The sequence below is a fragment of the Girardinichthys multiradiatus genome, chromosome 11 (genome assembly GCF_021462225.1).
Source record: "Girardinichthys multiradiatus isolate DD_20200921_A chromosome 11, DD_fGirMul_XY1, whole genome shotgun sequence".
In the NCBI taxonomy this organism is placed as follows: domain Eukaryota; kingdom Metazoa; phylum Chordata; class Actinopteri; order Cyprinodontiformes; family Goodeidae; genus Girardinichthys; species Girardinichthys multiradiatus.
In genome coordinates, this window is record NC_061804.1 from 19,871,709 (window position 1) to 19,885,950 (window position 14,242).

The following is a 14,242-nucleotide window of genomic DNA, read 5'->3' on the forward strand; positions in this document are numbered from 1 at the left end:
CTGATGACGTCATATTACTGCGACAGTCAGGATTTAAAAAGCACACCAACCTCCTAGTCCCTCCTTTTCGCTTCTGCTCTTTCGTCTTGGACGTTGTCAGACGGGAAACTTTACATTTATCAGGTCAGACAGTTTTGTAAATACAAATGCAAGTTGTTTTGAAACCAATATGATTTGCTTTATTTGCAGGTTTGTGTATTAAAACATCGCGGTTGTTTATTAGCTGCTGCAGCTTTTACTTGAATAGGCCTCAGCCAGCCACGTGGTCGATGCCGGCGTTAAGCATCTGCTTTTCTGCAATAATCTAATGTTTATCTTCTTGAATTACCAACTGTTCCCCGTATAAATTAATATTAGTGTTGCTGGAAGGCCTGATCTATAGCTGGTATGAAAACTAGCTAGGCAGATATATTCCTCCGACCTTATGTTTTATTTAGGCATCTTGTATGAGCGGATTAATTAAATGCAGCATTTATGCTTCTTGTTGCAAATTATTTAAGGCATTTTTTTTCCTTCCTCCTTTCAGGAAGCATGAATCTACTGGATATATCAATTCATTCATTTCTTAGGCTAGCTGCCTCTCAAGGTGAGTAAATGCAAGGTGCATCTGTTTTAATTCAGTTTTGTCAGTGATGAAAACTGTGAATAGGAAGTGCCGTCTGATGCGACAACTGACGATGTTTCTCGCTCACTGTTCTGAGCCTCAAACCTGAACTTGGTTTAAATATGTACGAGACACTTAATCCTTTTAATGAAACTAAATATTCATTCTTTATCAGGCTTTGTGTTTCCTGCAAGATGAGGAAGTTGGAGTAAAGATCGAAGCAAGTGGGTTTTTCTTTTAATGTTTTATTGGTATAAACTTGCTGCTTTTTGTTATGATGAAACCTAAACTAATAGCTGGAATTACCGGCAGATTGTGCAGTGTTGATCACTTGTTTCCTGAACTGTAAACAGCAGTAACTTTTATTTTGTGGACTAGTCACTGCCAGTTTACCTATTTGTTAATTTGTATATTTTCTCTTTGAAGGTGTTAACCTGGATGAAATTAATCCGGAAATGTGGCGCTCTCTCTGAAAAATGGAGCGTTTGAAGTGGACCTTGTAAGTTCTAGTACAACATTCACAAATTTAAAGCATACATTTTGCACAGTAAAATCTTTATGTTGCCTCAAATGATTCTCTGCATATGTCTGAACTCAGTTTAAAGCCATTAAACGGGGAAGAAATTAAATTGGCATTGTTTGGTCAGACCTTTTAATTTTTAGCCGCATGATCAGTGATGAAAACTGTGAATAGGAAGTGCCGTCTGATGCGACAACTGACGATGTTTCTCGCTCACTGTTCTGAGCCTCAAACCTGAACTTGGTTTAAATATGTACGAGACACTTAATCCTTTTAATGAAACTAAATATTCATTCTTTATCAGGCTTTGTGTTTCCTGCAAGATGAGGAAGTTGGAGTAAAGATCGAAGCAAGTGGGTTTTTCTTTTCTTTTATTTTTTTTTTATGTTTTATTGGTATAAACTTGCTGCTTTTTGTTATGATGAAACCTAAACTAATAGCTGGAATTACCGGCAGATTGTGCAGTGTTGATCACTTGTTTCCTGAACTGTAAACAGCAGTAACTTTTATTTTGTGGACTAGTCACTGCCAGTTTACCTATTTGTTAATTTGTATATTTTCTCTTTGAAGGTGTTAACCTGGATGAGATTAATCCGGAAATGTGGCGCTCTCTCTGAAAAATGGAGCGTTTGAAGTGGACCTTGTAAGTTCTAGTACAACATTCACAAATTCAAAGCATACATTTTGCACAGTAAAATCTTTGTTGTCTCAAATGATTCTCTGCATATGTCTGATCTCAGTTTAAAGGCATTAAATGGGGAAGAAATTAAATTAGCATTGTTTGGTCAGACCTTTTAATTCTTAGCCGCATGATCAGTGATGAAAACCTGGAATAGGAAGTGCCGTCTGATGCGACAACTGACGATTGTTCTGATCCAGTTTTCTGAGTCATTAAAATGTATCTGATTATTTCTAGCAGGAGTATTTCTGGTCTAACTTCTCAATTTTGTTCTGCAGGTGACCCTGAACACATGGATCAGAGTGAAAGGTAATTATTAGTTGTAATGCATGTTTTACTGGGATGCATTGTTGTGATGAAAACTAAACTGAAAAGCTGGAATTACCGGCAGATTGTACAGTGGTGACTCTTGGTTTTCTGAACATTTCAGTGGAAGCATCAAATGATCTCAAGATTTTATTGGGAGACTAATCATCTGTTTTTATCCTTAAGGCTCAGGCACAAGGCCTGCAGCACTTCAGCCATGAGACTGCAAGCTCAATGTGGTAAGATGTACATTTAATTTAATCAGAAGGAAATGACAGCGTGACATTTTCAGTGACAATCAAGCGAATGTTTAATGTACTTTGTTTGTACAAAAGGTTTCCCCTTCTAGGAAACATGAGTTATTGCATCATAAGTATTGAATACGCTAGAAACCACTCCCTCCAATTAGAAGGGAATAGCAAGTGGCAGTTGTGTATTTGGTTGGTTACAAATGTCCTGCCTAAAATCTAACTGATCTGTTTTGCTCAGGTGGTGGAGCAAATGAACATTGGAGCAAAGAGCTGACTACTCCCTTCTGACATCATTAAAACCTGCTTGCATGGAATCACTTTGCTCATGCTAATGTACAATCCTTTAAGTTCTTTTGAGAAGCAGTGTTTTTATTTATTAAACTCTTGTAAGAAACATCTACGATGATAAAATAAAGGATAAAAATTTAACTTGACGTGTGTCTGTTTTATTCTGATTTGGATTGCTTTAATAAGCCTGCCCAGCATGTGAATAACATTACCTATTTAATGAATTTTATTAAAAGGCAACATTTATGAGTAAACCGATTCTTTAAACCAACTGAGAAATGGTTAAAAAACAGGATCGCTGGTTTTAACATGTAAATGAAATCAATGAAAGTTGTAAAAATATTTGACCCTGTTCATGTTTATAAAGTTGATAAAATCCTAACCTTATAGTGCCAAAGATATATTTGATCCAAAAGTTGGCTTATGAAGCTAACGTTTGGATTTGAGAAACCATAGAGTTGTCTTCAGAAATGTGTGGATCTTTCTATCCTAATGATGTTCAAAATAAACACTCGCTATTCCACTAGGTTACAAATGTAAATCACCTAATTGAAAGACTTTACTTTAGTGTTTCAACATTAAGATGTGAATATTGCTTTCTGAAGTTAAAACTATCAGAAAGCCAACTGCACATGCTGTAGCTGCCAGATCTACTTGTCAGAATATTATGAATTTTCCAAACAGTAATGCCTTTTGAATGCATGAGATTAAAAAAAACCATTCTGGCAACGGTGTGGGTGAAAATGCCTTTAAACGAAGCTTACTGACAAAACTACCTTGTTACAACCAAGTTATTTAAAACACCATCTCTGATATCTACTTGTCATACCTAAGAGTAGAAGACCACACCTGTCACTCTGAGCTAAGAACAGGACACTGCAATTGAAATGCTCACCTAAACTAGGGAGATGGCATGGAAATTGTTGCTGGGTCCAATGGCTCAAATTAAAACTGTAGGGTCAGAGGTTTCATCTTTGGAACATTTGGAGCATTATCCATGCTGAGTAGGATTTAATTAAATCTAATTAATGGTAAATGGGATACACTTGTATAGCGCTTCCCAGAGACCCTCAAAGTGCTTTATACACACATTCACACAGTGACAGTGGTAGGCTATATTATAGCCACAGCTGCCCTGGGGCACACTGACAGAAGTGAGTAATTATGTTAAGGCTGATAATTATTGATGGAATAACCTCACTAAAATCTCCGGCAAGACGTTTATATTCCATGGTTTGGAAATAAAATGACTATCACAACACCAAACCAACCAAGACGTGGCCATCCAACTAAACCAAGAATCTGTGCAAGGAGAAAGATGATCTTTGGAGGAGCCAGGAGGCCCATGGTAACTAAAGGTGCTCCCACAGCTCGGGTGGGAGAATCTATTGGCAGGACAACTATTAACCATGAACTCCACAAATCTGGCCTTCATAGGAGAGTGGTAAGGGGAACATAAATAGGTGTTTGCCACAAGTTAATCATGAGACACAGCATATATGTGGAAGAAGATGGTCTGGTCACATGAGACAAAAATGTAACTTTTTGTTGGCCCACATGCAAAATGCTATGCTTAGTGGAACAATAATAGTGTAAATCCCTCTGACACACACTTCCTAATTATGAAACATAGCGGTGGCAGCATCATCTTGTGGAGAGGCTTTTATGCTGTGTTCCATTAGCCTCGGAAGTCGAAACTGGGATGTCAGAGTTTACATCATCTTCGAGCATTCCAGTTTTGTGCCTTTTTTCATTCGTATTGCTAGAAACTGTAACAGCAGTCTTACAACAATGACATTGTTCTACGAGGTATTTCGTGCAAATGAACAGTGTTGAAACGTCTCGTCTTATAAACACTGAAAAACTCCCAGTTTCAGTCTACTCAGACTGAAACTGTCTACTTTTAAGGCTAGGTATTAAACTTTCCTTTTTTGATAAAGCTTATACAATACTGTGCAAAAGTTTTAGGCAGGTGTAAAAAATGCTGTAAACAAAGAATGCTTTTAGAAATGTAAATGATTGTTTTATCAATTTACAAAATATTGAGTCCTAGTCCTTAAATGCATCAACATTAAGCACTCCTACTATCTCCAATCTATAAATGCAATAACCAACAGCCTGTCTTTAATGCACTTTTTTTGAGTTTAGTAAATTCAAATGTTAGGGATACATGTTGTCATGCATAGATTGGGATCAACTTCTTTTTAAAGTGTATGGAACACGACTGGAGTTGTTTCAGGTGAAACTTCTGTGACGGCCCTGGTGGGTATTGAATTATTTGAGGAAATGTCCTGCAGGCAATCTAGAAAAAAACCTGAGTTAGACTTCCACCGATATACAAAGGCCGGCATGCTATGCAGCAAGGGACAAAGAGGGGAGCTTAAGTCTTCCCACATCTTTGCCACGTTTGTCTTCCAGGGTTCGATTTGTTTGGTTTGCTTAATTTAACACTCAACATTGACATTCAACATTATCACACATTGACATGGACATGACTGACTTGACTAATTTCTTACAATGTACGCCTCATTTTTTGTAATTATGTTTTTGTCTTGTGTTTGTTTCCCATGTTTTTATCATAACCCATGAACCAGGCTGTGAAATGCAGCAGAACATGTCTTAAACAAATTACAGCACAAACATCACCCATGCAAAGAAGCATTTAGTCTGTTAGAGTGTTTTGTTTATTTAAATCGAAAGGTATCTCGGGTTGCTCAAAGATGTTTAAAACACCCGTTCCAGTGCGTGTTAAGACACGTTCCGCAATTTATTGCGCAAGTTCTGAAATTACTGGCAAGCAACAGACAAACATTTGAGGTTTGCTTTGACATCTATAAGGTAAAATGTTGTTAATTTTCTAACATAAAAGTTTGGAATGAGTTGGAGGCAATATAATTTCATCTCCCCTCCTCCACTGCTGTTACATTTTAGACGTTAGGGTTGTTTCCATAATAATTATGTTAAGACTGACAGTTTTTATTTCAATGCAATGTCACAAAGACTTAACTTACTGTTAGAGGCCACTAATTTAGGTAATCTAACATGTACAAATATGTTTTGTAATGCTAGGTGTCGAATTCAGCCTGCTGCTCTGCACAGGCTAAAATTACCTCATGACAGGTATGCAGCTCAAGCAGATCAGGATTTTTTTTTTCTTCCTCAGTTTGTCTCCGCCTATAAATACTGATCTTTGAGTAAAACCTTCAGTTTAGTTTTGCAGCTGCTCTCCAACATGGCATCCATCTGTGTAAAAATGATCCACTCTACCTATGAGAGCGGAGGAACGGGAAGCCCCTCTAACCCCTTGAAGTTCAAAAATCAAGACTACAAGAAGCTGAAGAAGGCTCTGCTCGGTAAGGGCCAGCTTTTCCAGGATGAAGAGTTCCCAGCAAACCTCGACTCTCTAGGAAACCTAGAGGAAATCACAGAGGAGGAACTCGAAGAGGTGCAGTGGCTTAGACCTCGCGTAAGTACACTGAATGATCTTTAAAAATATATTTAAGTTTTTAGAGTGAGTTGCCTTGAAATAAAGGAACTGATATAAACGTCTCACCTTTGATAGGATCTTAATCGTGATGCTGCTTTCATTGTGGATGGGCTTTCAAGGTTTGATTTCAAACAAGGAGGAGTTGGTATGAAAACAAACCTTATGTTAAATAATGAAAATGCCAGATAAAGTTTTTTTGGGAGCAACTACAGATATGGTTTTATGCTTTTTTTTCAGGAAACTGCTGGTTCCTTTCATCCATCGGGTCGCTGACTCTTTGCAAATCGTTGTTGATGGAAGTGGTTCCCCAGGATCAAAACTTCAAAGATGGTTACGCAGGAATATTTCACTTCAGGGTAAAGAAGAGAAAAGATTTGTTAATAACAATTAGTGGTTACGATAGGAATGTCTTACTTCCAAAACTTTCTTTCCAAGTTCTGGAGATTTGGAAAATGGGTGGACGTTGTCATAGATGACTTGCTGCCAACTCGAGACAGGATACCTGTGTCAGTGTCCTCCAGGTCTGGAGACGAGTTCTGGGCACCACTACTGGAAAAGGCTTATGCAAAGTATGTGATTACAATAGGATATGTCATGTGTACTGTTAAAATGTATTTCCATTTCACATTTTGCATGCATTCATTTCAGCTTACTGGGAAAGTTCAGAGAAGGATTTCCAATAAATTATTTTATCCATTTCCTGATGAAAGTATGAGATCAGCGCTGTCTAAAGAAAACTGAAAATAACTTTTTCTTTAGGCTTTGTGGATCTTATGGAGACATGATTGCTGGCCTCAATTCTGAAGCCTTCAAGGACTTCAGCGGAGGCTTGAACATGAACTACAATCTGTCCAAAAACCAGCCTTACCTGTTCGACGTTATGAAACGAGCCTTCCAATGCAACGCCATGTTAGGATGTGGGACGTTTGGTGGGGTAAACTGCATAAACTTGTTTCAAAATGTCAGGTGAATGTACAATAAATGGCTCTGGTTTCTCAAGAAACAGAAATATCTTTGTTTCAGGAGAAAGGAAAGAAGTTTTTTAAGGAGTTTGGTCTGGTGGACGGACACGCCTTCGCTGTGACTGGAGTCAAGCAGGTCTGATATTTCATTCATGCTGATCCCTGCAAAAGTATTCATTTCCATTGGGCCTTTTTGGTTTTTCAAGTTACAACCACAAACTTCTATGTATTGTTGAGATTTTTTTTTGTGACAGACTAATAAAAGAAAGTAGTGCACCAGTGGAAGAAGAATTGAATATTTTTTCACAAATGTATTTACTTATAAGGGTCTGTGGAATGCATTTATATTGCATAATAACAAGTTTAAATGTGAATCCAAGCAGCTATTACATAGTATTGACTTCATTTTCCGTGAATTAGCTTTATGGGTAAACAATTTCACATCTATTTTATTTTTTTAATTAGTAAAGGCTGATGGAGCAATATATTTTATAGTTGTATAAAAGTGTAGCTCTTACTTTGTTTCTTTATGTTGAAAATACATTCAGAAGAACAAAATGACTAAAAGTAGTCATAAGAGAGAAAATACATTTACCTAAATGCTGCATTGATAAATATTGATTTTCTTATTTGGGTGAAGGAAATTTAGTACCTTGAAAGATTTGGGTTCAGTCTAAAAAGCTGGAGATGATGTAGTCCAAAAGGTTCTGGTTTGGTCCTACCTTCTCCATCTGTTAGCTGTGTTCCCTGCGAGGCTCGTTGTTATAAACCTGAAAGTCAAGGAGGGACAGGCTGTAACACAAAATGTATAGAATGAAAAACAGATCCATTAACTCAAAAGTACTGAACAAAACTCAGCTCAGTATTTAAAAATGATTTATTTTCACAATTGATGAGTTTTATGTATAAAGGAACAAACAAAAGGAGGCAATAAGCTTCAGGGTCTCAAAGGTAAGAACAACAAACAAAATACCCCCTCTGAATTAGAAATAAAGCAATTATTGTCTAATAAAAAAAGTACAGTGCCTAAGCTCCTGACTGGCCTCAAAACAGGAGAAAACTAGTTGTAATAAAATGGCAGAAAACAACTGCTAAGCATCCTGATCTAATACAAAATATCTTAAGTAAAACAGTTCACCAAAACAATAAGGGCTGCAGCAGGGCTACAAACCTACATGAGAAGAAGCTCTCCTCCAGTAAGAGAGCCCCTGGAGAGGGATTTGTCTTGCATTTCTTCTTGCTACTCTTCCATAAAGGCCAGACTTTTGCAGTGCACAATGACAGTCATCCTGTTGACCAATACTGTATTATTTTGGTTAAATCTCTGAAAACTGCACCAGAACTGGGCTTTGTAATGTTCAGCAACTCTTATATGTTGATTTAGGTGGAGAGCCGAGGAAAAAAGGTGAAGCTGGTGAGGATCTGGAACCCCTGGGGTAAGAGGGAGTGGACCGGAGACTGGAGTGACAAGTAGGAGCCATTAAGTTGTCTGTCATCTGCTGTGCAGCTCTAAAAAGCATCTAGTTTTGTGGTAAAGCTGATTTGTGTTGCAGGTCGGTGCTGTGGAGCACTGTGAGCAGTGAGGTCCGGGCCAAGTGTGTGGAAGTGAAAGATGATGGAGAATTCTGGTGAACACAACAACAAAACTTTACATCTGAGATCTTGACTTCATTCACCAAACCGTCTAGTCAGCATTTCTGCTACATACTGTATTATTTTCTCATTCTTGGTTTGAAATAGGTCTTTGGCTTTATGTTATATACACACTTGGTATGAACACTTTTAAGATATCTGGGATATCTGTGCTTAAAAGTACATTAAAGTGTTGATTAAAATATTGACAATTCAAAGTGCTCAAACTCCCTCTGGTGGAGGAATGGGAGAGGACTTAATAAACCTTTCCTTGTCCCGCAACCTTCTAAGCACCCTGTGTGCACTTAGGTACTCATCTGCCCCCTGCTGGCAGAAGCTGTGTAGCACATTCAAAATACATTTTTGGCTGCATAAAAAAGTCACTACAAACCTTAAAGTCTTAAAGCAATCTAATCTTTAAATTTAGAATCAGTTCAAAATGTATAAATCTTCATTGAAAGAACTCACCTCAAGTCTTGTTCATTGGTCTTTCAGGATGAAGATGGAGGACTTCTGTGTCTATTATGAGGAAATGGACATTTGTTGCGAGAGTCCCAACTTTGTGGATGGTGACCTAGAGAGTCAGTGGATCTGTTCACAGACAGAAGACCGCTGGGAGGAAGGCAAATCTGCTGGGGGCTCAGATAGTGAAACAAGTGGGTTTTTAATTTTTAAAATATTACTCTGTATATTTTGATAGATTGCTGTTGTTACAGCCAACAGGTTTTCTGTGCTTTTGCATGGATGCACTGAACTATAATTTTGGCCTAAACAGGATTTCTTGTTGCAAGGAAAATATAAGAGGGTTACAGTTAAAATATGTAAATATAACAAGCTTTACATGGCACACCTGTTCACACTTTTCCACAGGTGAGTTTTGGACAAATCCACAGTATCGTCTCAGGTTGAAAGAAAATAAAGGAGGGATCAATGTCCTGCTGTCTCTGCTGCAGAAGCCTGATGAAGAACATCGCAGCAAAGTTCAATATCATCAGATGGGCTTCTTCATCTACAAGGTCAGAGATTGTGTTCAAGTCATTGATGAATATCAGCTTCTAGTAAAAGTAATTTCTAATTTCCTGTTTTTTTTCTCGATTTTGATCAGGTGCCACCAGAGGTAAACCACGCCAATTTTCAAAGAACAAAATCAAACATAAAGATTATATGTAAAGAAAAATAAAACAAAACACATCATTTTCTGATCTTTTTCAGGCTCCTGAAGGCCAACTTCCATCCTCACTCTTTGAGGGCGCTTCACCCGTATCTGTCAGTAAGTTTGCTGCAACAAGGGAAAGGATCAAGTTGTACAGCTTGCCTGCAGGGGAGTACTTGATCATTCCCTGCACAATCGAGTCCAACATGACTGCAAGCTTCATCATCACCACCTACTCCAAGGAACCAGTTAAGATGGTGCGAGGACATCAGTAATTCTATGATAATACTTCTTTCACACAATATGTGGTGTCCTGCTTTTCCTCAAATTCGTTTTGAGTTACTTTTTTTGCGCTTACATTGCTATAAATCTACCAATGTCATTATCTTAAGAAATAAGATTTCATGAATGTTTATCTGCATCAGTCTTTAAATTGGTAATAAAGCAAAAACAACTATATGTAATAAATAAATACATAAAGAAACGGGTTGTGGTCAGTTTCTCAGCTTGACGTATGGATGTGTCATTTCTGTATGTGCACAGCATCCTGTTTAACGGTGAAGTAAATGGATGAGCTTCCTTCTAGTAAAGCAAGGCTAGTTTATTTATATAGCACAATTCAGTAGCAAGATAATTCAAAGTGCAACACATGAGAAAAAGAAAAAGACATAATAGGGAAAGTACGTTACAGTGGCAAATAGTTAATTAAATAATTACACAAATAATTAAAGAGAATAAAAATGCAGAACTATAATAAGATGAAAATGATAAAGATAAAAAATGAAAAAAATATGATAAAATGATCAATAAGATAAGATGAAAGGAAAGTTGGACTCAAAACTTTATTTATAATGTTTAGACAGCACAGTCAAAGGCCACTTTAAACAAATAAGTTTTTTAACTAAATTAGACGAGTAAATCTGGTTAAAGGTTTCAGCACCACCGTCCTTAAAGATGCGTTTTCTTATAATGTCTCTTTGGTAAACTGAGTCATTGCAGATGATGCTTTCAAAAATAACAGAAAAGTGGTCAGATAGGGCAACATCAGTTACAGACACCTTGGAAATGTTTAGACCCTTAGTGATGATCAAGTCCAAAATATGTCCCTGTTTGTGTGTTTGCTGTTTAACATGTTGAGTTAAACCAAAATTTGTAGCATTTCTAAAAATAAACTGATCTCTAGAATTGGCATGATGAGCAAACTAAGAAAGTACAGATGCAAAAAAAGAGATAATTGATGGGCTCACAGGTTGAAAGTTCAAATACTGACTAAATCTGAATTTCTGAAACATTAAATGCATCCACAACTCTCCCTATTTTTGGTCTTTAAACACATTACAGTATATTTATTATTATCATTATTAGTGTTCTGTAATGCCCTTTAGGGACATGTGATGCGTAAACAGAAATAAATGATAAAATAAAATAAAAATCACTAATTAGGTTAGTTCAGAAGTTATATCCAGTATTAGGAAGCCACTTTAATAAAGATTCAGACTCAGGAGGTAAACACCCTCACTTTTTCCAACATTAGGTTTACCTTTTCTCTTTTACAAAATTATACATAATTATATATTAAATGTGACCATTTGGTAATTGTGTCCTTCCACAATGTTTTTTGATTGTCTTTTCACTTTTATTTTTCTCTGAAAGTCTGAAGCAGTACAGTCCTGAACTGTGGTTAGAGGAAGTTATTTAGTTGCATAAACAAAATATAATATTGTTTTAATAATTAATTAAAATACATCAACAAGAATGTGTTTCCTAGCTGAGGAAAAAGGACACCCCATCCCCTAATAGCTAGGCTTACCCCCTTTAGCTGAAATAACTTCAGTGAGGCGTTTCTTGTTGCCATTTAGTCATTTTCTCAGATGGTCTCACATTTACAGCCTCTAACCCTTGGTATGAGGTTTGATTTATGCCAAACTTGTCTTGTGTTCTGTGTTTAAACTTATCCAGGAAAGATTACTCCAGAAGTCCTGGTCCTTTGTCCACATTCTCTCTGCCAATTGTTGGGTTTTTCTAAAAGATCAAAGGTTTCCTCCTTGCAAACCTCCTATGGAAGTTAACCTTGTGCTTCTGATTGTACAGGCATGCAAGTTCTCATCAACATTTTCAAGATATATTAACTTTTTTTTAGTAGTGTCTTACAGAACTATCCACCTTGAGAGAACCCACACATCCACGGGGAGAACATGCAAACTCCTTGCAGATTTGATCCTGTCTCTGGTTCAGGAGCAGCTTGACACGAGGAATGTGACGTTTGTATCTCATGTGAATGATTCGTCTGTGTGTGACTCTTGATGCTCTGACCCTGCCTCAGTCCATCCATTGAGAAATCTTTGCAGGTGTTTTGAGTTAATTAGATGATTAGTGACACCATGAGTTTACCATGTTTAACTTTTTCACAATATTTGAATTGTTTGAGAACCATGTCTGTCATCTACAAATTTGCTTCCGATGACTTTTAGCCGAAACACGTCCACCTCAGCCACATTACTGAAAGATAAGAGTGCTGGTTATCTACTTCTGGATGTTCTCCTGAACTGACCACCCATTGAGTTGCTGAAATTACAATCATTTTATCCATGTCTTGTTTCAGCATGTGTGTAACGTATTAGTAAAGGTATCAGTTTTTCTTTTCTCCAATTTATTCTAGTTTCTCCTTGAGATGTGTAAAAAAAAAAAAAAAATTGTCTTTTCATTTAGTAGCACATGACCAAGTAAAAAAATTATTTAGGTAATTAGGTCTCCATAACAACCACTAGACACCGTTTGACTGAACGGCATCACAAACCTTTCTGAAATACCAGGATCTGAAATACCAGGATATTTTTGACCAGCACAAAAATCACCTTTCTTCCTCAGTCATCTCAGTACCCAGGTCTGAATCCTGTAAGAAGCAAGCGGTGTGAGCTGAAAAGAGAATAATTCTCTAAAGGATCAGCAGATCGTGCATAGAATAAATAAAGATCATAGATCCCTTTCTATGATTGCTCCACCCCTTGCAAAATGTTTCAGAAGACTAAGTGCTGTCATCTTGAAAAAGAGTAGTCAGCATGGGAACCAATAACTGTGCCACAAGTTATGTTCATAATTGATTAACTGCACCCACATGAAATGTTAGAGTTCTATAAATTGTTCAGTGCAATATTGAATAAAGATGATCTAAAGGCTGTTTCCTACACATTCCTACCAGGTGTGCCAATCAATGTGGATTGTGCTGCATACTGGTAAAGATTTAACAAACTAAAAATTACGGTCTGTTCATAAATTCATCTGTATACCTTTGTTCAAGTCACTCACACCTGTCCACAAAATGTAATCAACACCATATCTGATACACATACTTTGGATAATAAATATATAATATTTTCAAAGAAGTGATGACCTGTTCTATGAAAATAATTCAAAGAACAGGTCATCACTTGAATGAATACTATTCACTGCAGCATTTTGTTGAGTTTGTCAACATCTTTCTTGCACACATGCGAACATGAGAGCATTCAGAAAGCAGTAGAAGACTGGACCAGAAATTATTTAATGAACTCATCACCCACAGAATAAAAGAGATGAAAAAAAAATAAATGTGAATGAACAAAAAGTTACTGTTTCACAATATTTCCCAACATGTCCATCCAACCAGTTCATCTGAGGACAGTCTGAAGTGCCTGTTGTTTTCAGTTGCATATTTGCTAACTTCTAGTTTAAAGCAGGGTTAGGTTATGAAACAATATCTAAAGCTGTAAACATCTTAGGAAGCACTGTTTATTCCATTGTTTGAAAATAAAATATCACACAACACCAAACCAACCAAGACATGGTCATCCAACTAAACCAAGTGTCCGTGCAAAGAGAAAAATAATCTTCAGAGGAGCCAGGAGGCCCATGGTAACTAAAGGAGCTCCCACAGCTCGGGTGGGAGAATCTATCAGCAGGACAACTATTAACTATTATTAATGTACTCCACAAATCTGGCCTTTATGGGAGAGTGGTAAGGATAACAAACATAGGTGTTTGCCACATGTTAATCATGAGACACAGCACATATGTGGAAGAAGATGGTCTGGTCACATGAGACAAAAATTTTACTTTTTGTCCCACATGCAAAATGCTATGTTTAGGGGAACAATAATAATGTAAATCTCTCTGACACACACTTCCTAATGAAGAAATATAGCAGTGGCAGCATCATGCTGTGGAGAGGCTTTGATTCCATGGGACGGTGAGGCTGGTCAGAGTTGTTGAGATCCTGTTACCCTCTTTGTCACGGTGATCCTCCAGGGTCAGATTTTTTTGGTTTGGTTAATTTAACACTAAAACATTAACATTCATTATTGTCACCCATTGACACTGACAT

General features: G+C 37.1%; 1 protein-coding gene, 1 long non-coding RNA gene and 6 other non-coding genes across 8 annotated transcripts; all 8 read left to right on the forward strand.

The window, feature by feature from the left end:
• Positions 1-19: 19 nt before the first annotated feature.
• LOC124876584 lies at positions 20-2,789 on the forward strand. Its single transcript, XR_007040326.1, has 9 exons — positions 20-123; positions 527-586; positions 780-828; positions 1,031-1,103; positions 1,429-1,477; positions 1,695-1,767; positions 2,082-2,112; positions 2,296-2,348; positions 2,599-2,789. It is a non-coding gene; the product is annotated as an uncharacterized LOC124876584 (long non-coding RNA).
• Positions 626-697, forward strand: LOC124877029. Its single transcript, XR_007040437.1, has one exon. It is a non-coding gene; the product is annotated as a small nucleolar RNA SNORD49 (small nucleolar RNA).
• Positions 877-948, forward strand: LOC124877027. The gene has a single exon (XR_007040435.1). It is a non-coding gene; the product is annotated as a small nucleolar RNA SNORD65 (small nucleolar RNA).
• LOC124877030 lies at positions 1,275-1,346 on the forward strand. Its single transcript, XR_007040438.1, has one exon. It is a non-coding gene; the product is annotated as a small nucleolar RNA SNORD49 (small nucleolar RNA).
• On the forward strand, positions 1,541-1,612 carry LOC124877028. Its single transcript, XR_007040436.1, has one exon. It is a non-coding gene; the product is annotated as a small nucleolar RNA SNORD65 (small nucleolar RNA).
• On the forward strand, positions 1,937-2,013 carry LOC124877031. Its single transcript, XR_007040439.1, has one exon. It is a non-coding gene; the product is annotated as a small nucleolar RNA SNORD49 (small nucleolar RNA).
• Positions 2,154-2,226, forward strand: LOC124877026. The gene has a single exon (XR_007040434.1). It is a non-coding gene; the product is annotated as a small nucleolar RNA SNORD65 (small nucleolar RNA).
• Positions 2,790-5,837: 3,048 nt separating the features above from the next.
• Positions 5,838-10,366, forward strand: LOC124875985 (calpain-2 catalytic subunit-like). The gene is made up of 12 exons (XM_047378441.1): positions 5,838-6,114; positions 6,211-6,280; positions 6,373-6,491; positions 6,571-6,704; positions 6,895-7,069; positions 7,159-7,233; positions 8,482-8,567; positions 8,651-8,725; positions 9,225-9,385; positions 9,600-9,745; positions 9,835-9,846; positions 9,942-10,366. The coding sequence occupies exons 1-12, from the start codon at positions 5,881-5,883 to the stop codon at positions 10,155-10,157; spliced, it is 1,503 nt and encodes a 500-aa protein (XP_047234397.1). The 5' UTR covers positions 5,838-5,880; the 3' UTR covers positions 10,158-10,366.
• The last annotated feature ends 3,876 nt before the right edge of the window (positions 10,367-14,242 follow it).

Bases quoted from the DNA above. Each gene is read 5' to 3' on its own strand.
- LOC124875985 (XM_047378441.1), top strand. From the start codon at position 5,881: ATGGCATCCATCTGTGTAAAAATGATCCACTCTACCTATGAGAGCGGA. The intron at 6,281-6,372 runs GTATGAAAACAA...CTTTTTTTTCAG, and splicing joins TTTCAAACAAGGAGGAGTTG to GAAACTGCTGGTTCCTTTCA. The intron at 9,386-9,599 runs GTGGGTTTTTAA...ACTTTTCCACAG, and splicing joins GGGCTCAGATAGTGAAACAA to GTGAGTTTTGGACAAATCCA.